At 48.4% G+C, this 27,542-nt stretch overlaps 1 protein-coding gene across 2 annotated transcripts in view; it reads left to right on the top strand.

The window, feature by feature from the left end:
* The window catches only part of MED15 (mediator complex subunit 15), an 800,982-nt gene that overhangs the window by 498,130 nt on the left and 275,310 nt on the right, over positions 1-27,542 (top strand). For both annotated transcript variants that reach the window (XM_078667783.1, XM_078667782.1), the window contains exons 9-12: positions 4,125-4,267; positions 10,071-10,198; positions 10,692-10,826; positions 11,128-11,191. In XM_078667783.1, the coding sequence (XP_078523909.1) occupies positions 4,125-4,267; positions 10,071-10,198; positions 10,692-10,826; positions 11,128-11,191 (470 nt within the window). The remainder of the gene's footprint in view (positions 1-4,124; positions 4,268-10,070; positions 10,199-10,691; positions 10,827-11,127; positions 11,192-27,542) is intronic.

The following is a 27,542-nucleotide window of genomic DNA, read 5'->3' as shown; positions in this document are numbered from 1 at the left end:
TGCCACGTGCCAACAGCTGCCTTGTTCAGTGCTGTACGCACTCGCACCCCTCACACGGTGTAGAGCAAATGGCTGCATAGCCGCCTCTATAGCAATAGAGCCCACTTTCCTCACCTCCGCGCATGGGTCTGCAATATACCAGCGCACCCCAGGTGGACAGGGTCACAGGTGTTCAAGCTGCCGTCTTGCGCTGGTGGCAATCAAACAGGTGGGGCAGATCTGAGTCGATCCATAACCCCAGTTTCCCCTTATGGTTCGGTCACATTCATATTGCAGCAGGTTCTCCTTGTATTTGCAGTTGCCAATGGGTCTTTTTAGTGGGTTTGGGGGGGGAGGGAGGGGGGAATTACTGGTGTGCTTAAAGGAGCCACATTACATTGCAGCATCTTTGTATTACGGTTGCTTCTCCCTCCTTTGGCCAGAGTCAGGGAGAGAATAGTAATTCTTTTGAGACTAGTTACATTTACTTTCTACAGCTTTACAGTGCAGGAATGAAACTCCCTGTTTGTTGCATGAATCTGTTGTAGATAAACAGGTTTTGTTTAGGGTGTGGTTTTATACAGAAGAGGAGCGTTAAATAAAAGTTGTTTTCCCCAAATGTACGTTTGGCGCACTACTAGAAACCTGTTATTAATTGGGAACCATGCCTTTTGAATGCAGCAGTCCTGCAGTGTAGCAGACCTGTTTTTGACAGGGCTTTCTTTCTTACAATATCGCAAAAGATCACGAGCTACTTACATTAATAGATCTGCAGATATTTAAATGGGGTTATTGCTTCAAGCATATTTACAAGTTATTCTGTAGGGACTGATGTTATCGGAAATAAACTGGGTGAAGCAGTGGTGATTTATATGCAAATTTGAAATTAATTTGGGCAAGTATAATATGGGCAAGCTAGGCCAAGTTTTCCTGAAGTGACTGCTGCAATGAGAAAACCATTGTCCATGATGGGTGTTTGATGTCACAGAGGGGAATGTACACAAAAGATCTTTTTGAAGGTGGCTACTTTTCTGTGTTGTGTTACTGAGCACGTGCTCAAACAGTGATTTTAAACAGATCATGGCTTGTGAGGCACCTCTTCTGGACTCAGAAAATTAAGATTGAGTTAAATTGGAGAACTTGCTGTGTGCTGGTTTGATACAGCAATTTGTATGCATCTGAGCACAAGACTCCTTTCCTATACTTACATAAGCACAAAATATGTTCCTCTTGATATTGTTCCTTGTTAAGTGAAAGTTAGGTTCCTTTGTGTATTTACCAGTTTGAAGAGCTGGGTCAAATGTGGAAAAACCTCTTGCTCTAAAGAAGCAATTTGATGTTGTTTGAGATCCATGAATATAGGCCTAGGTTTCTCAAATCTGGTGTTCCTTTATCCTGGAGAAAGACCTCATTTTGACAATTAGATATTGAACACCTTCCTAAACATTTTAAAATTGAAAAATCTGATTTGCCAGAGTTTTGTCTGCTCCACGAAAGGAGTTACAAACTATTTGTGCCCCTTCACTGAATCTCAAAACGGAAGGTCATTGAAGTCTGCTGGCAGACACTACAGAAAAGTACTGCTCCCTAATAAAAAGTATTTACGGTCAAGTACTCTAAGTGTTAGAATTTGAAGAATCCCTTGTGGAACACGCATTCCCTCTGTTTGTTCCAATCTAGTCTTTGCAGGGTGGATGTGACAAATAAAACGGAGGCTGCAGTATGTCGGATTTCTCTTATGGAGGAAAATATCTTTGTCCAAGTCTTAAGTCATGGCTTTGATCCATACATTGACAAGCCTGTGAATAGGTTTTTTAGGTCGAAGCACGACCTGCTTCAATGCGTAAGCATTGATAGCAGAGTCTGCTTCGACATCTATTGCTGCCCGTTTCTGGGAATGTGGACAGGAGAGGGTGCACGAGCGCAGAGCTGCTCAGTTTTGACCTTGTGAGCGCGCACGGCGCTGTGCCCCTCTCCTGCCTCATTCCCTTGCGCAAACACTCTACACTCACGCATGCGCACATACACAGGCATACACAGGCACACACACACACTGCATACACACACGCAAGCCCACGCGCGCACACACGCACACACACGCACATTCTAACAGACACACGCGCGACCCCCACCACTTACCGGGCTCTTTTTGCGTGTTCAGTGTCTAATCTACGGCAGCGCTGGTACCAGGGGGCAGGACTTCACTTCCGGGGCTCCCCCCAGCACCTGGGAGCCCCGGGCTGCGGAGAGGCCATCAGTCGGCCGGCTCCACTTCTTCCTCGGCGGCGGCGGGCAGGACTTCCTGCCGGATTGCAGGCCCCGCCCCCGTCTCAGGCAAAAGTGCCTGACTTCCGTTTTTTTTAATTGGCTATGAGCCCATCGAGAGGCTTCGTTGTTCCTTTATGTCACTGCTAAAAAGCAGTGGGGCGAGGCTCCTCCGGAGGAGCCGCCAGACTCACTCTGAAGAAACAGACATGGTTATCTTTTTAGTTGTGATGTAACTTTTAACGTTTATTGTGTAACGTACACTCTTTTATATTGTTTTATCTTCCTCGCCTTTTTAAATCAAGGTATTACGCTCTATTTTCAAATTCGCACTCCTGTTTGAGAAGCCTACGCTTTATTATTTAAAACAAAAGTGCCAGGAACGCAATATGCGCTTTTGAAAACACCAAGGGCGCCGGTGATCAAGCGCTATGTTAAATACATAGCAACAATCAAAGTACTAAAGCGAATGAGTTCATATTAAAAATCCGATTATTGGTAATCGACTGTAGCCGAGTACTCACGGCAGCGATTTTTGGCCTGCAAGGTCCATTGGATGCGAGAATCTTAGGCCGCTGTTCTCCGCGGGGGCGGGGCTGGGGCTGGAGGGGCTTCCACTCGCGGGGAGAAGGTATGACACAGCTGCGGGGTCTTCAAGGCCGGTGGCTCTGGCACCAGAGTGTTGGACAGGTTCAGGGGCCGCCTCCAGTGTTGAGGGGGTGCAGAGGACACGGAGCGCGTCTCGCCTCCCGCTCTCCGCCCGCAGAGTAGGAAGTGGGAACCACGGCTGTGTCTGGAGTAGATCGGGTTCCCCTTGTCACCATGGACACTGCTTTGAGCCATCCTATTGGCTGACCAGGCATTCTAAGCTTTAAAGGAGCATTGTACAAGCATATTCTCGGACACAGGATAACTATTTGATGACATATGGATAGCGCGCGCCTTGAAATGCATTTTCAAGTTTCTCCCCGCGTTGCTGTTATTCAAATAAAAGATAATCATTTCAGAAGGGTGAAAGCTGTGTCACCTTTGGAAGACTTAACTATGTAGCCTTCAGTGTACCGAACTTAAAAAGAACACTTTGGCAACCGCAGGGAATAAACACAGTAACTATTTACTTACTCTATTGTCCAGAAAGTATTCCGGGCTGAGTAAGGTGTATGGAAGTTTTGTACCTGTTACTAGAAACCTGGCGCTCTGATGCCGCGCAGCAAGGATCAGAGGAGAGCTCCGGTTTGAATAGTAATTATAATTTTAATAGCGCTTTGTACCTCTGTGTGGGGCGCTCAAGCGCTTTTAATACGGATAGCAAGAACACCAGGTGTCATGATGTAAACATAACATCCCTCTCCAACTGGAGGGACACGAGGTGGGGTGGAGAAGCCGCTCGTGGGTAAGCTACGGAAACACGGAGGCAGGAATTGAGAATAGCAGATGTGACAGAGTTGAAATACAAAACATGTTGCATTACAAATGCTATAGGTGTCACATTTGCGAAAGTTATAACTATTGGCATTGTAAATGACAAAGCTATTAATTTAGCTATTTTCAAAACCAACACATAAATAAAAAAATTGTCATTTACAAGACCAATAGCTCAAACTTTCCTAATGCGAGACCTATTGCATTGCAAATGCTTGTTGTAGTGATTGTTATTGGGTGAGGTGCATTCGTTTGGACGTGAAAAATGGCTACTGTCTGTAGAATTTGTTTGGCAAGGCGAGGAAGAAAACCAGAATTGATCACAAATCCCCTCAGCCAGATTGAAGTATGGTTGGATGAAACAGAACAGATTTTAAAAATGTGAACAAGAATTGCCATTCCATTGTTTGAAAACCCGGATTTTTACAGTTCTGTTTTATGTTTTCTTACCTTTTCAGGTCAACCAAGGCAATGTGACTTCAATGTCCTCTCCTTCCCCTGTTCCCCAAGTCCACCCCACACCGTCCATGCCACCCCCTTCTCAGCCTCAACCGTCCCCTCAGCCGGGACAGCCTACCTCTCAACCCAACTCTAATATGAGGTGAGTCAAGCTGGTCCTTCCATTCACATTACTACTGAAGGTAGAACCCTTCATAGAAAAGCGTTTGGAACCTGGAAAGCCGTCCTTGCCCCAATATGAATAATTAAACATTTTTTCCAATACTGGTCATTAATCGTTTGACAGGTGAATAAAGAGCTGAGATTAAGTTTAATCATCAGCACCAAGGAACTGTAAATACGGTTAGAAGGTTAGGCTGCAATGTCAGGTCAAAGCGGAGATGTAGGTACACTAGCAGAACATCATTGGAGTTGAGCAATCTTTATAGCACACTTGGAGATACTTTTGTATCCATGGTATTTCTCCAATGCCATAGCCAAAATGAGTAGAGTGATTTGCCTGGTGCCAGCTGCGGTAGATGTAGTAGACGAAATTGCATTGTGGTGATCTCTACAGTGGTTTAGAGAGAAACCTACTTTTTATCCCCCTTGTCAGGGATAGTTGTTGAGAAAAGCATTTTACAAGATTTATGACTATATATATAGCTTAAAGTGGAATGCACCAGAGTCTAATGTGAGAGTAATAGAAGATGTGGTGAGTCCAGGCACTGTGTAACATCTGGGGGAAAGGATGTATGTGAGCGCCGTGTGAAGTAAACAGCTTCTCAAAGTAGACGAATTTCCTCAGGCAAGTTATGCTGATCGTTTATCATGCTGAGGTTAGTCAAATGCTATACAATATGTGAGAGGAGCTTGGGAAGTTGACAGTCTAGTGTTAGAGTAGGAATAGTGAGTGGGAATCTGACCCTAGTGTTGCACATTAACTGAAGTCCAGGTGAATAAAATCTTCTACTGTCTACGTGCTGTTCCAAGCATCTCAAGACAGCATTATGTGCACAGAAAGTCAATCCCAATTTTGTTTTTTAAACATTAGAACACACACACACATGCACACGCTATTACACACAATGTGAGTCAGTTTACATATAGGGTTTTTTGTTTTACTAATAACTTTTTTACTAATAACTTTGGTGTCGTTTGATGAATCTTCACAAAACTTTACCAAAATAACTTCATCTACCATAGCTCCTCCCTGAAAAGTTTCAAGATGAACTCTCAAGCATTGGCCTAGGATCAGGCAGGTCCGAAAACACGTTTTCCCCCCATGCATTTCTCGTAGGAAAAATTAGACATACAGAAAAAACTGCTGACATTTGGCAGAACGCTAGGTCTTTACTCAAAAAGCATACTTTTTAGGATTTGTTGTCAATTTGTGCAGTAGTTTTGTATAGCTATATTCAATATTGGACCTGTGGGACGGCCAATTAAAACAAGCATTTACAATGCAATGGTCTCGGAATTCTTAAAGTTAGAGCTATTGGCATTGCTCATGACATTATTTTTAGTTATGTTTTTGTTTTTAAAACATAAATAAATGTCATTGTCATTTACAATGCCAATAGCTTAATCGCTCGCAAATGCGAGACCTATTGCATTTGCACCCACACAGAGCCACACACACAAAGCCACCCACACACACATACAGAGCCACCCACACAGTCATTCACATAGCCACCCACACAGAGCCACCCACACACACACAGAGCCACCCACACACACACAGAGCCACACACACACACAGCCACCCACACACACACACACACACACAGAGCCACCAACACACACATAGAACCACCCACACACAGAGCCACCCACACATTGAGCCACCTACAAAAAAAGCTACACACACAGCCACACACACAGACAGCCACACACACACACAGCCACACACACACACAGACAGAGCCACACATACTGAGCCACACACACACAGAGACAGAGCCACACAGAGACAGAGCCACACAGAGACAGAGCCACACAGAGACAGAGCCACACAGAGACAGAGCCACACAGAGACAGAGCCACACAGAGACAGAGCCACACAGAGACAGAGCCACACAGAGACAGAGCCACACAGAGACAGAGCCACACAGAGACAGAGCCACACAGAGACAGAGCCACACAGAGACAGAGCCACACAGAGACAGAGCCACACAGAGACAGAGCCACACACAGACAGAGCCAGACACAGACAGAGCCACACACAGACAGACAGAGCCACACACAGAGCCACACACAGACAGACAGAGCCACACACACAGTGCCACTCGCAGACAGTGCCACTCGCAGACAGTGCCACTCGCAGACAGTGCCACTCGCAGACAGTGCCACTCGCAGACAGTGCCACTCGCAGACAGTGCCACTCGCAGACAGTGCCACTCGCAGACAGTGCCACTCGCAGACAGTGCCACACGCAGACATTGCCACACGCAGACATTGCCACACGCAGACATTGCCACACGCAGACAGTGCCACACGCAGACAGTGCCACACGCAGACAGTGCCACACGCAGACAGTGCCACACGCAGACAGTGCCACACGCAGACAGTGCCACACGCAGACAGTGCCACACGCAGACAGTGCCACACGCAGACAGTGCCACACGCAGACATTGCCACACGCAGACATTGCCACACGCAGACATTGCCACACGCAGACATTGCCACACGCAGACATTGCCACACGCAGACATTGCCACACGCAGACATTGCCACACGCTGACATTGCCACACGCTGACATTGCCACACGCTGACATTGCCACACGCTGACATTGCCACACGCTGACATTGCCACACGCTGACATTGCCACACGCTGACATTGCCACACGCTGACATTGCCACACGCTGACATTGCCACACGCAGAGAGCCCCCCCACACCCAGAGAGCCCCCCCACACCCAGAGAACCCCCCCCACACAGAGAACCCCCCCCACACAGAGAACCCCCTCCACACAGAGAACCCCCCCCACACAGAGAACCCCCTCCACACAGAGACCCCCCTCCACACACACACACACACACACACACACAGAACCCCCCTACACACACACACACACACACACACACACACACACACACAGAGAACCCCCCTCCACACACACACACACACACACACACACACACACACACACACAGAGAACCCCCCTCCACACACACACACACACAGAGAACCCCCCCCACACACACACACACACACAGAGAACCCCCCCCACACACACACACAGAGAACCCCCCCCCCACACACACACAGAGAACCCCCCCCACACACACACACACAGAACCCCCCCCCCCCCACACACACACACACAGAGAACCCCACACACACACACACACACACACACACACACAGCAAAGCCAGGCGCCGGTTCACTTTCATATGTCAGAGCGCCGCCTGCGGGCACCCACTGCGGCATTAGAGTGCGGACCCAAACTGATAGTGGTGAACACACGCAGGCCCTATCCCTGCGTCTGTCCGTGAGAATGCCTGTGCTCCACACAGGAGCCGCCCACTCCACATCCGCAAGAGGCCGACGGGCCTCCCGCTAGTGACTTGCCGGGATCACCGGACGACCAGCTGTTAAGCGCGCCGGCCTGCCCCCTGCCAACTCACCGCACCCGCCCGACACAGGACCATGTTGCATACACCAAAGACGCGATATCCCCTCCGGGCTTCACCCGATCTTCAGGGCGCCGCCATGTTGGATGTACGAGCTAGGTTACGTCCTGTGCTGCATTCGCCCCAACTTCGTGTTATTTTCGGCGCTGCTAGGATATGCCGGATCTGGAGCCTTCAGTGGTCATTAGATCAAGGGAAACTGAAGGAAACACGGGCGCCATATTGGAATAGGTGCCTACAGTTAGTCACTGAAATCTGCCCAAAGTTGTAAAAACTGCCAAAATGTAGCACAATCCATTCCAAACGTTACCAACAGCACCCTAGGAACCAGTACAGTGGATTCCTAGCAGCGGGATCAAGAGAACCGGCCTAGCTGGCTCGTGCAGGGCGTGACTGAACCAATAGAGTTAGGCTGCTACAGCAAACCTAAACACACAGAAAACGACACCGAAAAATACAATTTAAAAAAAGAACTTAGTCCTTGCACCGATGCAATCACCGTTAGCTAGAGTCTATGTAGCAGAAGAAAAAAAGACAGGAAGTGGTGTGTTAGGGTCCCCCCTTTATGGGATGGCTGGTAAGGGACTATGGGTTGTAGTTTGGAGATAGCATCGTGCAGTTCCAGCTGTGAGGCGTAGCCTGACTCAAGGCAGGACAGCCAGGGGACGTCGTCGGCGACAGGAGAGAGTGCTGAAGTGGGTGTATTGTGGCAGGACACACGACTTACCTCGGTAGAGGGAGTAGATCAGGTCGATCGGACCGGCAAAGCAGTGGATGTTGCGAGAGAGTGGATGTCTTGTTAAGGAGACTACTCGCCACTCTCCCCAGCCATGTGACTGCAGCGGCCGGCAACACACACACAGGATTCCCTCATTTATCTACCCACCCGAGCAATGCTAGATTTCGTTTCTCCGCTGCTCATTTTCGTTTCACTGGTCTATTGAGGACTTCTGGCTGTTTGGGAATCCCTTGTTAATGGTTGGTGCTAAAGGTATTAATGTTCAACGCAGACAGTTCAAACTACTTTGGTGTGTATGGCGTTTATTGTTGTGTTGTATGTTAGGTCCTCATTATGCCTGTGTTCCTGTGCGTTGAGGGGTGAGGTGTTGGGGGCCCGCCATACACCAACCATCATTTTCGGATTCGGGGGCGTGGTTTTTGTTCTCTCCTCTTCCCATTGGCTGGAATGTAAAATTCCAGCCAATGTGAAGAGGAGTGAAAGAAAACAAGAAAAAAGACGTCCCCGAATCCGAAAAAGACAGGGCTTAAACGGAGTGACGCCCCCTCTCCTCCAATGGCTGGCCTCTGTTTAGGAAGCCAGCCAATGGAGAAGAGGGGCGGGTTTAAGCCCCCAACTCTAAAACATAAATTCTCGCCAGCAAGACTGCGCAAGCGCAGCCTTTCGCAGCCAAGACCTAAAAAGTGTTCCAATTGGCTGAGTGCTTTTTTTTTATCTTGCTCTCACAGGAGCTCGTGCTGTGGATGGCTGGCTGCAACCTGAACAAAAATATTGCAGCGGCCATTACATGTCTCTGTGCCACTGTTCTGCACATTTAAAAAAAAGTTGGTATAAGGGGGCAGGGATAGGGTATGCTGACCGCCACCCCACACCTTCCCCTCTCCAACAGAACATTGGTTGGCAGAGTGGGTGCCCTTCGGTTGTACACTGTGACGGTTTGACCGTCTGCGGGGGTTTGAGTGCAGGGCTTGGCCTTAAGCCGGTCCCACATTAGGGAGGGGGGCATTGAGGGGTATCGTGATAAGATATACCTTTGTGTAAATAAAAAAAAAATCCAAGGGTAAAGTGGAGTTATACTGGAAGAATGCAGAAAGATTTTAGCTTCTGTTAAATGAGAAAAAGGTTGAAAAAGTACTATTGTTTAAAAGCACCAAAATACTGAAATTCTCCTGTTATACATAACTGGCATAAGTATAACTTGCACCACTGTGATGTACTGCTCATGACTACACATATATATCACATTTGACATCTATGAAGGCGCAAGTTAGGCTTTTGTCAGTTATGTATAATTAGTGAATGTCAGTGCTTGTGATTTTAAACAGTAGTGCTTTTTTAGTGAATTTCTAAGGTTCGTTTTTTAACGTCATTTAAAAACCTCTTTCCTCATTTATTACTCCACTTTAGCTTTTGTTTCATATATATATATATATATATATATATATATATATATATATGTGTATATATATATATATATGTATATATGGTTTTGTTCTATAAATGTTTGCGGTAGATATATTCCTTGTGATTCTGCAACCTCTATGAATAATGAAGAAACTTTAAAGCATTTTGTTTGCCCCTTCTCAAGCTCTGGACCAGCTCCATCTCCGGGCGGTTTCATGCCAAGCCCGTCACCACAGCCATCACAAAGCCCTGCTGCTGCACGCACCCCGCAGAACTTTAGCGTTCCTTCACCAGGACCTCTAAACACTCCAGGTAAGGTGAATAAAGAGCTGAGATTAAGTTTGTTCATCAGCACCAAAGTACTATAGATATGGGTAGAAGTTTGGGCTACAATGTCAGGTCAAAGGTTGAGATGAAGGTACACTAGGAGAACATCAAATGTTGATTGGTATAGAATCAAATGGCTGCAAATAACAATCCGAGCAATGTTGGAAGACAAGCTCTGGTAATTTGGAGTACAATGGGAGCTTGAGTGTAGATTTGTGCCCTGGTGCCTTGTCAGCTTTTTGCTTGTAATCTAGTTCTCTAGAAGGCAGTGTGCATTATTTGTATAACTCAAAGGAGCCATTGCTGCGTCCTGTATTATCTCTAAGCTCCTACAGCCTTAAGATAAGTTAAAATACTAGGGGAGCCCTTTGCATCTTTTTTAGCTCCAGTCATGTCATGTCACTGGTTGCCAGGGCATCAGTAGCTTCACAGAAGGTTGAAATGCCTGCCTCACTTTCGAAGTTTTGAATTTCACCAGGTAACCCAAATTCAGTGATGAGCCCAGCCAGCGCTAGCCAATCTGAAGAGCAGCAGTACCTCGAGAAGCTAAAGCAGCTGTCCAAGTACATTGAGCCACTACGACGAATGATTAACAAAATCGACAAAAACGAAGGTGCGTTTAACTTGCAGGCAACTCCATGTGTGGTCGGTGAGTTACTGGATCATGAAAGTCAGTTTTGAAGATGTGCACCGGACTTTCGTAGGAACGTGTCTTTTTTACCATGCTATCATTTCACCAGTAGTGTTGAATGTTCCCATTGTATATTTGCCATTAGTGCAGTAAAAACATCTGAAGTGTGTGATGGGCATACCCATTGTACGGTTACACTTCAGATACATAATTACTTAATGCACCATGACATCTCATATCATGTCACACTCCACAGTAATATGTTCTTTGTCTTTCTTTACAGATAGGAAGAAGGATCTCAGTAAGATGAAGAGTCTTTTGGATATACTTACAGATCCCTCCAAACGGTATGTATAAGTCTGGTCACTAAACCTATGTATTCTCAAAACTGTTATTGGTGATTTTTCTACTTGCAATTCTGTTTTCATGTGATTGTTTGCTCTTTGTATTCCCTTTTGGTTCCTTGTACAAATCACATTTATACAATTGCAAAATGCAATTACACTTTCTCTATAACAGGAGTATCTTTTGTAGCTGTGTGATCACCTTCTCAGTAAACCATCTATAGAGCCATTGAATATAGAAATCAAAACTCTGCATTAGCGCAATAAAGGGACAATTTATTAGGTGCTTTGCTTTTTGTAGTAAGAAATGTGCATATCCCTTGAACAATTTACCTGTTATACAAAATATTTTTTAATGTACAGTGAATATTTTATCTTCTGGATTGAGTCACGCTGTGCCTGAACATGTTTGCTGTACTTTTTTTATTTTTTATCAGCCATAACAGTCTGATGTATTGTGTGCATAATGTAGGACGCTGGCTCTTTACATAGTGTATGAGCATTAGGTGCACTGTGTAGAGAGCCTAGGTACCTCTTACTAGTGTACAGGGGCTTGCTTTAACAATCCCAAGGTGCTCTATTTGTGGAAGTGTAATCAAGCACCCTTACGCTTATCAGAGGGGAGTGTTAGGCATTTGTTGCACACAGTCAATAAATGACACACACTCAATGAGGAAATACATTTCCAATTGATAAAAATAACTCTGATTTTTATATTAATTTAGACACTAAGGTCTTCTGGATCAGGTAAGGACTTTCATTGATAGCGATTTTCAGAAATGCAGGCAATACCGTTGTCCAATTTGAGGTATGAGCCTCGAACGCAGTAGTGTTATCCTATGGGAGAAACATAACCCTGCATACGGTCACTGGTAAACGACTCGCAGGAGTGTTCTTCTGGACTTAAAACAAGTAGTGGCCAAGATGCCAGAAAGCACCAAGAGTTCAAGTTTACCTGCCCTGGTGTGTCTGGGTGCAGAGGTGCTTTTCACGGTGGTAGCCTTGAACGCTACACGTTGAGGTCAATGGGGAACAGTACCTGCAAAGAAAGGCTAGTTCGACAGAACCCAAAGAAGTCTCAGGACCACAGAGCCCACTGTCTGTTTCATTGGACTCGGGCTGAGGATTCTAGGGTGCATAGGTGTTTTGTCCAGCGGGTCGCCAAATTTGAGGCGCTCACAGTTCTCTGTGCACCTGCAGAAGAAACACAGCCAAAAGGTGTCTAGCTTGGAGCTGGCCTCAATTAAGGTTCCTCAACGTGCAGGTTGATTCAGCGGCAGTGGTGTTCGTTCTGAACACAAACAAGCCGTGGTGCTTACAACAGACACCGGTACCAAGAGTATTGTTGCAGGGTGACTCCAGGGTGGATCAGCGTTTCAAAGACTGGATAGATCGACCGGGCTTTACCTCATGGACACTTAGTGACCTACTCCTGGCTGCTCCTGCGTCGGTGGACTTGGTTGTCAGCAGATCGGTGAACCAACCATGCTGTTAGTGCCTGCAAGGCAGTGGCTCCTCCACTTCAAAGGAGATGCTGGCTGGTTGCCGAAGTGCTGGCAGCCCTCTGAGGCTTTTGGAAGATTTACAGCTGCAGGACATGTCGGGTCTTTTGCAATCGTTCGGCCAGGAGCTGGCAGGTAGGGTTAAGTGGCAAGTCCACAGTTCTTTTTTCTACGGCTCTTCTTTGTCCTCTTTCTGTGTATACAGGTGTATACCAAACACAATAGGTATCAGTGAAGCCATCATGTAACTGGGGAACTTGGAATGACCAGTGCCCAGTATATATACTTAAGATGGCTTCCTTGTTCACTTGTACGATCTAGTAATTGAACTAGACAGCCCAGGGGCATATCTGCTCATGCAGATATGGCCCCACATTTCATGTAATGCACCCTGCTTTAGGACTACAAGGCTTGCTGTAGGGGTGACTTGTATAGATCACATGCAATGACTTGGGCCGAATGAGGATAAGGAGACTCTCTGAAGCTTCGTGATCTAGGCTTCTGACTTCGCCTTGCGAGTGAGCTCAATATCCCGTTCAAATGTACGATGGTGGACCCTCACAACCAAGGAGATTGTGGACCACCTTCTGTATCAGTTGTCTTACCACCATTAGACAAACATTAGGTTTTATAATTTTTGTTTTCCATATAACTTATCCTGAAGAATGCCCTTTGCCCTTGGTTGGGTCACCTCTAGGGCAGAAACATGTCGACCATATATGGGCAATCTTATTTCCAAACTCTGCAGATGCTTCCCATGGTCTCGAAGGAGGTGTGGGCCATACTCTCTCAAGCTATTGGAGAGATGCAGCCAAGTTCACTCACAGTATGAAAGCAGTGCCATAATTGGTTAGGGGAGTTTCTGGACCCAAGGAGAGAACACCGAGATGTAGCGAGGACATACGGCAAGGTAAGTGTGTTCCTGGATGGTGGTGGTGGACTTGCAGGATGCATAGTTCTGTATTCCCGTACTCCCAGCCCACAGATGCTACCTACTATTCACGGTGGGCCACAAGCACTTTCAGGTTGCCATGCTTCCTTTTGGCTCCACCCAGCTGCCCTCGGGTGTTCACCAAGGTGATGGTGGTGGTGCCTGTGCATCTGTGGAGAGCAGGGTGTACCAGTCTTACCCTATCTTGAGAACTGGTTGTTGAATACAGGCTCGTCCCAGGCAGTCCTCTTCTGCTCCAGACAATGGCAAACCTACACTCGCTGGGGTTCACTGTCAACGTGCCAGAGTCACACTTAACTCTCTCTCAGACGCTCCCTTTCATTTGAGCTGTTCTGGACACAGTACAGTTTTGGGCTTATTCGCCCGAATAGAGAGTCCAGGATATTCATGCTATGATACTGATGTTTCAGCCTCTGTCCTGACCTGAATTTCGGTGAGACTGGCTGAGGCTGCTGGGATTCATGGCCTCTCACAAACTGCTTGTGACACATACCTGCTGGCATATGGGGGCTCTGCAGCGGGAACTGAAGTTCCTGTGGGCGCAGCATCTTTGGAATCTCTCCGACACTGTACAGATCTCGGAGGGGACTGCAAAAGATCTGCAGAGGTGGTTAACCATCTTTCCCTGTCGATTGAAGAAACAGTGTATTTCTCTGTTGATTCCCATAGTCTTTAAACCTCAGTTTGCTGTTGACTTCCTCGAAGGCCCCCCCATTGAGGCTTGGCCCCTTTGAGGCCTCCTTCCACCGCCCCGGATTACGAGAATGAACAAGTGATGAACAGAACTCCAGTCTGCTTCTGCCCGAAGTGTCGAGCAAAGAACCCTAGGACAGACCCCTCATTCAGTTGGTAGTGTCTGTCCCCAGACCATCAAAAATGTTGTGCTCGGTACGTTTTGCCTTCTAATGTAACAAGACCCTTAGAGATCGACATCTTGCATCTGCAGCTATGGAACACCATGGTTCGCAAGACACACTGAACCTGTTCAGGGAACAGGTGCCCGACGCTGAGCGACCCTCAAGGGTTCCCAGAGCAGTCAGATCCACTAGCTTTAACTTGAATTGGACTCTCGCGTCGATGAGTCCTCACCTTATCTGCATCCTTCCGACACATCTATCGCAGTGAGTACTGACACCCCTCCTCTGAAGCCTCTATGACCCTTTGTACCTGAGCGTTGCTTTTGATCTGGTCAGGATTCAGGTTCGTAGGCCTAAATTCTAGGCCTCTAGTTAACCACTGCTCGACGGCCCCGGCTGGCACCAAGAAAGAGAGTGTGAGCTGAAGGAACCATTCTCAGCATCGAAATAGGACTGTACACCCGTCACCTTTGACATTCTCCTCCAAGCCGAGCATGGCCCCAAGTCACACCCGTCTGCTTTGGCCAGCTCCTCCAAGGTGAACTTGGTGTCAAAGCACGGTTCCAAATCCCACTAAGTGGCTTCAATTTCAGCAACCTCCTCCGCACTGACAGCAGCGACGTTCAGCTCCAAACAGCACCTGTTTGCTTAAACCAATTCTTCGAAGGCAGTCTCTGTATTAAAGCACAGCTTCACACCACACCAGCTAACTAGGGCAGGCTCTTCAGTCCTGCCTTAGAAACACCTTTTGCCGCCAGACTCAGTGTGGGAACTTTCAAAGCTTAGCTCACCCTCCATGGCACTGAAAAAGCAGCCTCTTCCCTCATCTTTGATGACCAGGAGCAGCCTATCCTTCAGCGACTTCAACAGAAGCTCGACTCAATGCAACACCAAGCTCATATACAGCCTGGGAATAGCCCTATTCTGTCTAAACCTGTTCCTCCACAGATGCAGCTGACTTTTGAGGAGACCATCAATCCACCTTTGGACCCCGCTTGGCACCATGTCCAGAGCTCACCTCTGGACCCTGCTCCCAGGAAATCTAGGCACCATGTCGCAAGCTCGCCTCCGCTACCTCATTCCTCACCCTCTCGGCCTTGTCACCTCATATACACCCACCCTACTTCATGCTCACAGGGGCCCTATCCCCGGTGTCTCCTTCCTTTAGACTGTGGGAGGTATAGTTCAAGGTCTCCTGACAACTATCATGACCCATCGGGTGGCAGTAAAACCTATAGTGTTACATGGGAGGCTATACAGTGGACCCAGCAGGCGATACCGACCCGAATCTATATCTGGCTCAGCCCTCACCACCCGAGAATACAGACGCATACCACAAGGTGTTGCAAAGGGTTGCCGTTTACCATAAGGTCATCATGCATTAGGAGCAAGAAGGTTCAAGGCATGTGGGCTGCTGAATTCATATCTATTGCATAGATCGCCGCCTAGTGTTGGGTCCGGATGATTGCACATTGTTGTCCTGGAAGAGTCTTCGAAGTATCACGAGATAGGTGGCTCCTCCCCTGGACTACAGTGCGCATGGGCATCGACTCCATCCCCAGATTGTTTTTTTCCGCCATTGGGTTCGGATGCATATTTGATCACTCAAGTTCGGAATCTATAGAAACTTTCTTTTTGGCCCACAGGCCTTTCCTATCGTCGGTATTGTCTTCCGATTGGTGCCAAGTTCTGTTCCAGCTCAGTTCCCGAGTTGGACATCCAGAGGAGTCGCGTGGCTCTTCAGTGCTCGAGGCCCGGTCGACCCTACAGGCCCTATTCGGAGCCCGTTCAAACGATGTCCCATGTGCAACTCGAAGTATCCTCACATCGACGTCCACCCGGTGTGCAACAAGTGCCTGTTGCCGGATCACGATGAGGCCAACTGTATGGCTTGTTCTTGTTTCCGCTCCAAGAAGACGATTCGCCTTCGGCGCGCAGCGCGCCAGGAGGTCCAGCAGACGGCACCTGACCCGGTGAACATTTTCGATACCGAGGGAGAAGAGGCAGACGAGCAGGAAGATCAAGAGCCGATTTCAAATCCAGCGGCAGAGATCGACTCCAACTACGACGCAGACGTAGAAATGCTCGATGCTGAAGAAATCGTCGACGAGGTAGGAGACGACGATGAGGCCTATGGGGCCACGGAAGATAGCTCAAGCGAGGAGCTATGCCCCGTTCAAACAATCTATACGGCTCAGGTCGAGGGATCGCCACATGGCCTTACCCAAGATCTTGCACCGAGTTCCACAGTCTCGCCTCCTGGCCCGGCTAAGGACACTTCTAAAGAGCCACAACTGGTGAAATCGAAACCGAAAGAGAAAGCTTCGGTGTCTACACAACCGAAAGTGCTAGAGGCGCCATCGAAACCAAAAGTGCGTGTCGCCTTAGTCGGCTCCAAGTCTTCAGACCTGTCGGTGCAGACAAAGCCAAAAAAGGTTATCGACCCGGTGAAGTCGCTCAAGGGTGTCGAGCCGAAGACTGGGACACCAAAAGTGCTTGTCAAGGTCGTCGACCCGAAGACTTCGGCGCCGAGGGCCGTCGACACAGACAAAGGACTCGGAACTACAAAAGTTGTCGATCCTGCGCGTCGGCCGGACAAGGCCAAAAGTCCTACAACCCTCGAGTCCGCAGCTGGTGGTGGCTCGAAGGCACCTGTCGAGTCGACGCAGCCGTCCGCCTCCTTCACGAAGCAGGTGTCGGAATCATTGAAATGTATTAAGGACAAGGCTTCCGCTGTCGATCAGAAGGATACTCCACGCCAAAGCCTGCCACCAAACCGCACAAGTCAACAGCGCCTATCCAGTGTACGCTGCCGCCGAAAGTGGCGCCGAAGGCATTCGCGTCGAAGACAGTCGTCGAGGCGTCCATGAAGGTGTCCACGGGGCCGAAGCCTACACCTGCGGTTGTGGGCACAAAGCATCGACAACCCCTGCTGGAGGAGCAGTCGGAACAATTAATCGACGCCGACACCGGTAAACTTTCTATTTACAAACGAAAGATCACCCCAGCACAGCCTATGGAGTCCTACACAATTCCTTTAAAGAAAAAGAAGGATTCCACGGATTCACCCGTTCTTGTAGAACTGATAGCTCCACGTGGACAGGACACTGCTCCAATCTTGCCCACTTACTCAGAGGTGGAGGCTGGGGACGGTGACTATGATGAATACAACTACCCTGCCGACACTGATCCTGAGGATCAACCTGACACATGGGCAGATGCTGCGGACCCAGGGGATCCACAAACTGCCCCAGACACTCAAGTGTATAATGTAAAAACATCGCCTACTGAGGACTCAGCGCCATTTAATGCGCTTATTGAAAGGGCAGCCAAAAATCATGACGTCCAGCTCCATGCTGACCCTATTGAGGTGGATTTTTTGTTTGACACCTTTTCCACCTCTGAGAAGACCGTGAAGACTCTGCCAATGCTAAAGGGTCTTAAAACATGCTGCAGACATTTTTAAAGAACCCACAAGGGCCAGGGTTATAAACCCCAGAATTGAAAAAAAGTACAAGCCGGCGCCTGGGGACCCTACCTAAATCAAGGGCCAGTTGCCGTTGGACTCTTTAGTTGTTTCCAATGCCCGGAAGAGGGCAAACTCACAAACTACTGGTGATGCTCCTCCCCCTGACAAGGAATCTAAAGTGCTAGAAGCATCAGGGAAAAAGGTGGCGGCTCAAGCGGCCAATATCTGGCACATTTCCAACACTCAGGCACTCTTGGCCAGATATCACAGGGCACATTACGATACACTTGAGACCCTGTTACAACACTTACCAGATGAATATAAAGAGGCAGCAGAGATGCTCATACAAGAAGGGAAACTCATCTCAAATGCTTCTATTAAGTGTGCGCTGGACGCAGCAGACACCGCGGCCAGGGCCATTAACACCAGTGTAATGTTGCGGCGACAGTCCTGGCTCAGAATCTCCGGGTTCAAGCCGGAGATACAAACCACCATCCTGAATCAGCCTGTAAACCCTGATCACTTATTTGGACCTGAGGTGGACACCACCCTGGAAAAAATCAAAAAGGACACCGAGACTGCAAAGTCTATGGGGGCTCTCCAGTCCCAGCAGTTCAGGGGTGGTTCTTTTCGTCGCTCAAGCAATAGAGGTGTTTCCAGAGGCCAGCTGTCCCAGCAAACACAGTACAATAAGAGTGGCGCACAAACCTCGTACAACAAACAAAGTAGAGGTGGCTATCGCGGAAACCGCGCTAAAGGCAGAGGTCGTGGAAACAACAGCTCCCGATCCTCCGCCGCCAACAAACAGTGACGCCTTGTCACTGCCCCACGACCATACAACACCGTTCGGGGGGAGACTTCAACAGTTCCTGCCAGTCTGGAAATCCATCAACACAGACAGGTGGGTCAGAAACCTTATCCAGTACGGTTATTGTCTGGAGTTAACATCCACTCCACCCAACATACCCCCAAAACACCGTCCTATGTCCACAGAGCACTTGCACTTATTGCAGCAAGAGGTACTCGTCATGCTGCAAAAAGGGGCAATCGAGCTCGTACCAGTGGAACAAAGAGGCACAGGAGTGTACTCCCTGTACTTCTTAATCCCAAAGAAAGACGGGTCCCTCAGACCCATACTGGACCTCAGATCCCTAAATCAATACATTCTATCAGAACACTTTCATATGCTCACACTGCAGCAGGTTCTTCCGTTGCTCAATCAGGGGGATTTCCTTGCAACATTAGATCTAAAGGATGCATATTTTCACATTCCACTACATCCGTCACACAGAAAATACCTCAGATTCACCATTCAGAATCAGCATTACCAATTCAAAGTCCTCCCTTTCGGAGTAACTACGGCTCCCAGGGTGTTCACAAAGTGCCTGGCAACAGTGGCTGCGCACCTCCGGAGACAAAACGTTCACGTCTACCCTTATTTGGACGACTGGCTAGTCCAAGCAAAGTCGGCCCAGCAGTGCGCTGCCAACATGTCCCACACCATTCACCTTCTTCACGATCTGGAATTCTCACTGAATTACCCAAAGTCACACCTTCAGCCCGCCCATGTGCGGCAGTATCTAGGTGCCACAATAAACACTCTGGCAGCCACGGCACAACAAATTCAGTAAGGATCAACAGCATTCAATTGCTGATACAGAAATTCAAACCGCAACACTCGCTTCCAGCACGAGTGTTCATGCAGTTGATAGGCATGATGGCCTCCTGCATCTTCATAGTCCCGCACGCGAGACTACATATGCGTCCGCTTCAAGAGTGCTTAGCACGTCAGTGGAATCAGGCTCACGGACAGTTAAGAGACCTAGTGTTGGTGACCGGTCGTGCATACAACTCTCTGCATTGGTGGAATCCACACAACCTTTGCAAGGGCCGACCGTTCCAGGAGCCTGTGCCACAGATCATCCTAACGACGGACGCATCTCTCCAGGGTTGGGGAGCTCATGTACTGCACTACACCGTGCAGGGACTATGGACAACGCAGCAAAAGAAGATGCACATCAACCACCTAGAGCTGATGGCAATCTTCATGGCAATGAAGGCATTCAAGGTACATCTGTGCAACAAGGTCGTGTTGATCCGGACGGACAACATGACGGCCATGTACTACATTCAGAAGCAGGGAGGTACACACTCTCCACAGTTGTCATCTGGCTCAGAGCATGTGGAAGTGGGCCATTCAAAGGAACATCTTCCTCATGGCGGAACACCTCCCAGGCAAGGACAATCAGATGGCGGATCTGCTCAGCAGGTACAGCCACCAAATGCACGAGTGGGAGCTACATCCATCAGTACTTCGCCCGTACTTCCAGCAGTGGGGTCATCCAGAGGTAGACCTGTTCGCCACAAGGGAAAACGCCAAATGCCAAAGCTTTGCCGCCAGGTTCCCGCACCCACAGTCGCAGGGCAATGCGATATGGATGAACTGGTCAGGCAAATTTGCGTACGCTTTTCCCCCAGCACCTCTAATACCGCTGGTGGCACGAAAGCTAAAGCAACACTCGATGACGCTCATCCTGGTTGCTCCAACGTGGGCACGCCAACCATGGTACACCACGTTTCTAGAACTTCCGTAGTACCGCATCAAAGGCTGCACCTCACACCCAGACTTTTGACGCAGAGCCATGGCGACATTCAGCACCCAGATCCGCAACAGCTCAACCTGGCGATCTGGCTCCTGAGGTCTTAGTTTGGCTACCTCAACTTGCCTCCAGACTGCATGGATATCATACGGGAGGCAAGAAAGCCCACCACCAGAGCATGCTATGCGGCAAAATGGAAGCGGTTTGTCATTTATTGCGTAGACCACAACATAGACCCGCTTGACGCATCTACGCACAACCTCGTTTGAATCTGTTACATCTTTACAAATGCAATCTAGCATATGCTTCCATTCGAATACATTTATCCGCCATAGCGGCTTAACTCCAAAACAGGCAGCATCTCTCCCTTTTCAGAGTGCCTGCCATTAAAGCCTTTCTGGAGGGACTCAAACGAGTCATTCCTCCCAGGACCCCACCAGCTCCTGAATGGAATCTTAATGTGGTCCTCACCCGACTAATGGGTCCACCTTTTGAGCCTCTACATTCATGCGAGATTCAGTTCTTAACATGGAAAGTGGCTTTCCTATTAGCGATTACATCACTGCGACGTGTTAGTGAACTCCAGGCACTAACTATCCAAGAGCCATTCATACAAATTCACTCCAACCGGGTGGTGCTGCGCACTAACCCTAAATTTCTTCCAAAGGTGGTTTCACAGTTCCATATCAATCAGTCTATTGAACTGCCCGTGTTCTTCCAAAATCCTGAGACAGTGGCAGAAAGAATGCTCCACACTCTTGACGTCAAAAGAGCTTTAATGTATTACATTGATAGAACCAAAGATTTTAGGAAGACGAAACAACTCTTTGTTGCCTTTTCCGCACAACACAAAGGGCAACCCCATTTCCAAAGCAGGTATAGTCAGGTGGATCGTTAAGTGTATTCAAATTTGCTATCAAAAGGCAAAGCGCACTTTAACAATCCCCCAAGGGCGCACTCCACCCGCAAGTTGGGGGCCACCATGGCTTTCCTTGGAAATATCCCTTTAGAAGACATTTGTAGAGCAGCCACATGGTCTACACCACACACATTTACTAAACACTACTGTGTAGATGTGCACTCCAAGCAGCAAGCAGCTGTAGGGCAGGCTGTTCTTAAGACACTTTTTCAAACTGCTTTAGCTGGCACAGGCGGCCGCCGCTAATGGAGGGACTGCTATCTATTATATGCAATAGATATTAATTCAGCAGCCCACATGCCTCGAACCGAATATGCTACTTACCAGTATGCATCTGTTCTTGGCATGTAGGGCTGCTGACATTCATATCGCCCGCCCTCCTCCCTGGCGCCTGTAGCGGCTGCAGCACTTACACTTACTCTTAGCATGGTCATCACTCACTGTTACACTCCATCTTTGCCACAATGACTAAAAACAATCTGGGGATGGAGTCGATGCCCATGCACACTGTAGTCCAGGGGAGGAGCCACCTATCTCGTGATACTTCGAAGACTCTTCCAGGACAACAATGTGCAATCATCCGGATCCAACACTAGGCGGCGATCTATGCAATAGATATGAATGTCAGTAGCCCTACATGCCAAGAACAGATGCATACTGGTAAGTAGCATATTCGATACTGACTTCCTCACAGAGTTTATAAATCTGTATCTGTAGATCTGTATCAAGATGGCCGCCGAGTAGGAGCTCTCTTGCAAGAGCTCCAGGGCAGGGGATCACTGCATCGGACAATATCCCTCGTTTTACCCGCCATCCACCCGTTTGTCAACTTACAAGCAACACTACAAGTAACTGGATTGCTTTAAGAAAAGAAAATATTTTCCACTTACCTGGATGACGATCTACACCGATACGACCGGGACCTTCCTGCCTCATCGACACCCCTCCGGGCTGAGCACCTCGAGGGCGCAGGCCATGGGCTTCTCCTTCCAGGACTTCTCCACCTCGCCGTTCGCGCTGGAGACCCGACGCTCCTCCTGGCCTCTGACCGCCCAACGATAAATCCGCCTGCAGGGGTCCAGCCTGGATTGCCCCAGAGACCTTAACAGTGGGTCTGTGCTCTCTACTCAGAGGCTGTGTGTGCTGGGCCCCCCGTCGCATCAGGGATGCAGCTCTGTTTCAATGAGCCGCACTGAAGTTTTTCCCCTGCTCCATGCCGCCTCCCTGCTGATAAACGTGCTGCTTGTTTCTCTGCGGGAGGCCAACGATTGACCTGTGACGACCGACCCAGCTGCTGGTTTGTCTAGATCTCCTTCGGCTGAAAACGGCAGTTTCTTCCTAATCTTCCTAATTGCCACAGAGTGCCTGTGAGTACACTGCTCATCTCCGCTTCCTCCGAGTGCCTATGATCTGCCAGGCGCCTTGGAACGTTCTAGCGCTCCTGCTCCTTCCGTGGCTTGCCCAGGTCACCGCACAGCTCTTCAGGCCCAGTTCACCACCATCATGCTGGATACTGATGTCCCGACTGCCCCAACAACATCGGATTGTGCGAGGACCCCCACCGGATAAAATTGCTATTGGTGTGTTGATCCCACTCCGACACAAGGTGAGACCTGCCTCTCCTGCGCTGCCTCGTCACAGCTCAGCGCCTCATAACCGGCATTGCTCCCGCTCTCCCTTACAAGCCTCAGCTTACTTGACTTTGTGAGTTAGGACTCACGAGATCGGCTGACTGGTTTCCGAGCGGAGATTGCAGGCTTAGCTTTTGAAACTCAGCACCGGCACCAGCGAGGCCTTCCTCGCCAAGCCCTGAAATGCCTTAGCTGTTTTGGCAATCGAATTGTTTAAATCAAGAGAAGACACTTTCTGGGACCGCTGATTTTAAATTTTAAATTGGGGGTTTATATTTATATTTATAGTGGCACGCCAGGTGGAATTCCAGGAGCGAAACAACGCTGACTTGAATGGACTAGTTACAACTATACTGAAATTGCGTGATCCAATCTAACCATACAAAATGGTGCCAAAACCTAGTTTCTGATGACTTCGAAGCCCCTCAAGATGGACGCGTTGCCATTAGAATAACAACGCCACTTTTTCAACAGAAACACTCCTGATTTATTTTTCCTTTGAATTCTAAACTGCTCCCTTCCGTTAGCCTGGACCTCCACCTTGTGGCCTAATCCTGAACTTCGTCCCCCTATATTTATTTGATCCTACATGTTCAGTCAATTTTTCGATCTGCCCCTCATATGCTTTTTATGGTTTTACTTTTGATATGTTTCTAACAAGCGCCAGTTACAATATGTCTTATATGTTTTATTTTTTTACCCCTTTAGTTGTCTTATATGTTTTATTTTTTTACCCCTTTAGTTCTCTCTCTGCCAATCTTGTGGTGATTTTTGTGTCAACCTCGATACAACCTCATATTCCTTTGCCTTCCTAGCCCCTTTTTTACACTATGGCCCATGACCTCCTTTTGTGTATTTGTGCTATGATTATTTGATTCGCTGGACTGTTTTTAACAATGCACCCAACTTGAGAATATGTGCAGTTTGATGACCCAATACTTTTGTTAGGTCTCGCCTGTCGATGCGCATGCGCATCGAGCAAGCGAGACTATTGCGGCTTATCCACTCTTTATCTACACTGCAAGGAATCGTGGCGATTCCTTGCAGTGCCCGTGACTTTTAAGGTCAATGCGCATGCGCATTGAGCTTATGCGCATGCACATTGACCTTAAAAGCGCGTGCGCGTGCACGTCCGTCGTTGTTTACCCGCTCCGCCCCCTCCCGCCGTGTCGCATTTCTCCTCCCCCTCCCCTCTCTTCCTTCCGTCTAACGCCGTCTAACTTCCTTCCGCGTAACACCGCCGCAACGGTCACATCCTGCCGTGTCGCACCTCTCCCCTCTCCGCCCCCTCCCCTGCCCGCCGTGTTACGGTGAAAGGCTTGTTTTTGGTTTGTATAATTTAACCCGCTCCGCCCCCTCCCCTTTCCTCCGTGTCGCATTTCTCCTCCCCCCTCCCCTCTCTTCCGTCCGTCCGTCTTGTTTTCTTTCTCTCCTGCCTCTCCTCGCCAATTTGGTTTGTATAATTTAACCCGCTCCGCCCCCTCCCCTTTCCTCCGTGTCGCATTTCTCCTCCCCCCTCCCCTCTCTTCCGTCCGTCCGTCTTGTTTTCTTTCTCTCCTGCCTCTCCTCGCCAATGTCTTTCTACTTGTTTCCTTTGCACCTGTCCATCCACCTCTCTTACTTCCACTGCTTGTTAAACCTTTCACCTCCCCTTCCTCTTCCTCCCCACTCCATACCAGCATAGCCGCAATAAACACGGACGCTGGACCCTGAATCATCGCTGACTCTGCCCCTCTCTGTTTACTTGGACCTCTTCTCCCTGCCCGAGTCTCCCTTCTGAGATGGAGCTCCTCTTTAGCATTGAAGTAACCCCCTCTTGCGTCGAGTTGCGCCACCCAGTACCCCCCAACGAACCTCCTCTCCCCAGGATTCAAAAAGTCGTAAACTCTTCCACGCTCTGTGTTCTCCAGCCGGTTCTAAATCCTCAGGCATGTCCTCTTCCTCCACTCATTCGCAAGCCCCTGTCCAGCCTGTCATTAATTCAGGGCCCCCCTCCACCTCATTTTCGTGCTCCCACCCCTCTTCCACTCCTGGCATTCCACCTTATGTGCTGCTTGCCTCCCCAGGCAGCCCAAACCACGACGGCTCGCCTTCCTCTTTTCCTCCCACTCCCCTCCCCCATCCTTTCACCCTTTCTTTATCTTTATTAGCGAGCTCTTCATCGAGGTGGCTCACTGTACTTGACCCCACCCCTAATTTGGGCCCTAGCGGGTTGGCGTTACAGCCGCCAACTCTACTCCCTTTCTTCCTCCCCACCCTCCCTCCTCTCAGCCTTTCTTCTTTTCTTTATAATTTTTTCATCGCTAGCTCCTCCGTCGATGAGGTTTGCAGTGCTTGGCCCTGCCCATACTTTGGGGCAGAGCGGGGCAGCATTACAGCCGAGGCTGCTCTGTCCTCCCTTCTCTCCTCGTGCGGCCCCATACCAGAACACCCTGAGGCTGGAGGCACCTTCACCACTCTCCCGGCCGCAAGGACAGACACTGCCTTTTTCTCTGCCCGAAAGGGCCCAGCCACTCCCCGCCTCAAGACTCAAAACTGGAATCACAGAACGCGACCCGGCATCTAAGCGCCTCATTCCCCGAGGGGCCGCTCTCTTTCCATATGGGAGGCCCCTCTCACCCTTACCTGGTGGCTTCCTGCCGCTTTCACTTTCTACGGCAGGGAGAACTCCACCACCGCAGTGGCTACCCCCGCTGACGCCTTCCCTGCTGGGGGTGCCGGCCCCATGGCTTATTCCACTAGTAAGTCAACACGACCCGCCTCAAGGAGGCGGCGCAGCGCCTCACAAACCCTCTCATCCTCCATCACAGGTAAGCACAACTAAATTAATCTGCACAATATACGTTCGCTGTAGTCACCAACTCCTTACAATCATTCGCTAAACACGCAACATTTTTTGAAAAATTATGATAAATGCACCTCCCTGCCACCAAGTTCTTCAGAACCTAAAATGGTGGCAAGCAGTCTAAAATCTTAACCCTATATAGCCTGTAAGCGATTTGTGGGCTATACCTATGAAGCCCAAACAAAACACAAAATGGCAGTCCCATGGACTGAACCACCCTCCCGATCTGCTCAGGGGGCAGACCTCCCTCCTGTCGGCTTCCCCCCAAATCCCTATTGTTGTAATCTTTTGGAACTGTGCAGTTAGGCTATATTACTTTGCTTCATTTTTTCGAGCCATACATTTTGTAACCACTGCTTAGACGACTGTGCCTATTGTTTGATATTATTTTGTGGATAGTTATAATGCTGTAAATCAACACTTCAAAGGTCATTTAGATTTCTCTTTATTGTGAACTCAGCTATCAACAGGCAGAGCTTTACTCCGCTGAATTTGTGTTGTGAGTTCCTCATTTAGAGGTGGGGGAACCATGAGGCTTTGAAATGGCATGGCCACTGCTTGCTCCGCCAACAGGAAATCTTTACCTAGCTGTCCGTCAGCCACCCTTGCAAGTGCCTGCTTCCACTGATTCTCCCTACTCAGGCCTTGGAATCCACCAAGATCTAAACGACCTCCTATGTTTTTCTGTTTGACTTTTTCAGAAGTGGGGTTTAACTCGTAATGCCCTTCTCGTGCCTGTTGACTGTTTTTTTACGTGAATGACTTATGTATGTAAAAAATAATTAAGATAACAGTATAATGTTTCATCTTGTCATTCACAAAGATTCAAAAGGTAAGCACCTGCACATGAAGATCTGACACTGAATTTAAATAGCAGTTTTTAGACTGCTGAATCTATATATGGCACCTTTAGTGCAAAAGTGGCACACTGAAGATTGCTCTAAAGTGAATTCCATTGCTCTTCTTTGAAAAGACCCTGTTAATCAACTAAGGAGAATTTAGTTTGAAGGACACTCACTCCCTTATCCTGTAGAGGCCTGCGGTCTATTGGCCCCGCCAGTACTCCCCATGCAAAATGTGCTCTTGGCCTGGCTCTCATAAGGTCAGAAGAGGTCAAGGATGCGCTCTGTCCCCTGTGGTAAAAGATTGAAGCGCAGTGCCAAAAGATAAGTAAAGGACAAATTAAACTGTATGTATGCATATGTGTGTGCATATATGTATGTATGTATATATGTCAGAAAAGGTCCCCACAAGTATTTTTGGAAACACAAAAGACTCGCACTCCAGGGTCCGTATATATATATATATATATATATATATATATATATATATATATATATATATATATATATATATATATATATATATATATATTTTTATTTTTTCTTTACTGACAAAACAAAAGGTTATAGGAACGTTAGACTAATTAGACTTTTAGACTAAAAAACAACATAAACCATAAACAATTCTAAAAGCACTAACTCGAATGCTGCGAGACCTATTGCATTTCCAATGCTTGTTTCTGAGCCTAGCGATCCTCACCGTGTGTAGCTTTGCGGGGATTGATTGTTTGCTTTGC

Source organism: Lissotriton helveticus, chromosome 11 (genome assembly GCF_964261635.1).
Source record: "Lissotriton helveticus chromosome 11, aLisHel1.1, whole genome shotgun sequence".
Lineage (NCBI taxonomy): Eukaryota > Metazoa > Chordata > Amphibia > Caudata > Salamandridae > Lissotriton > Lissotriton helveticus.
The sequence above is the reverse complement of the archived record's forward strand: the minus strand, read 5'-3'. Positions and strand labels throughout refer to the sequence as shown.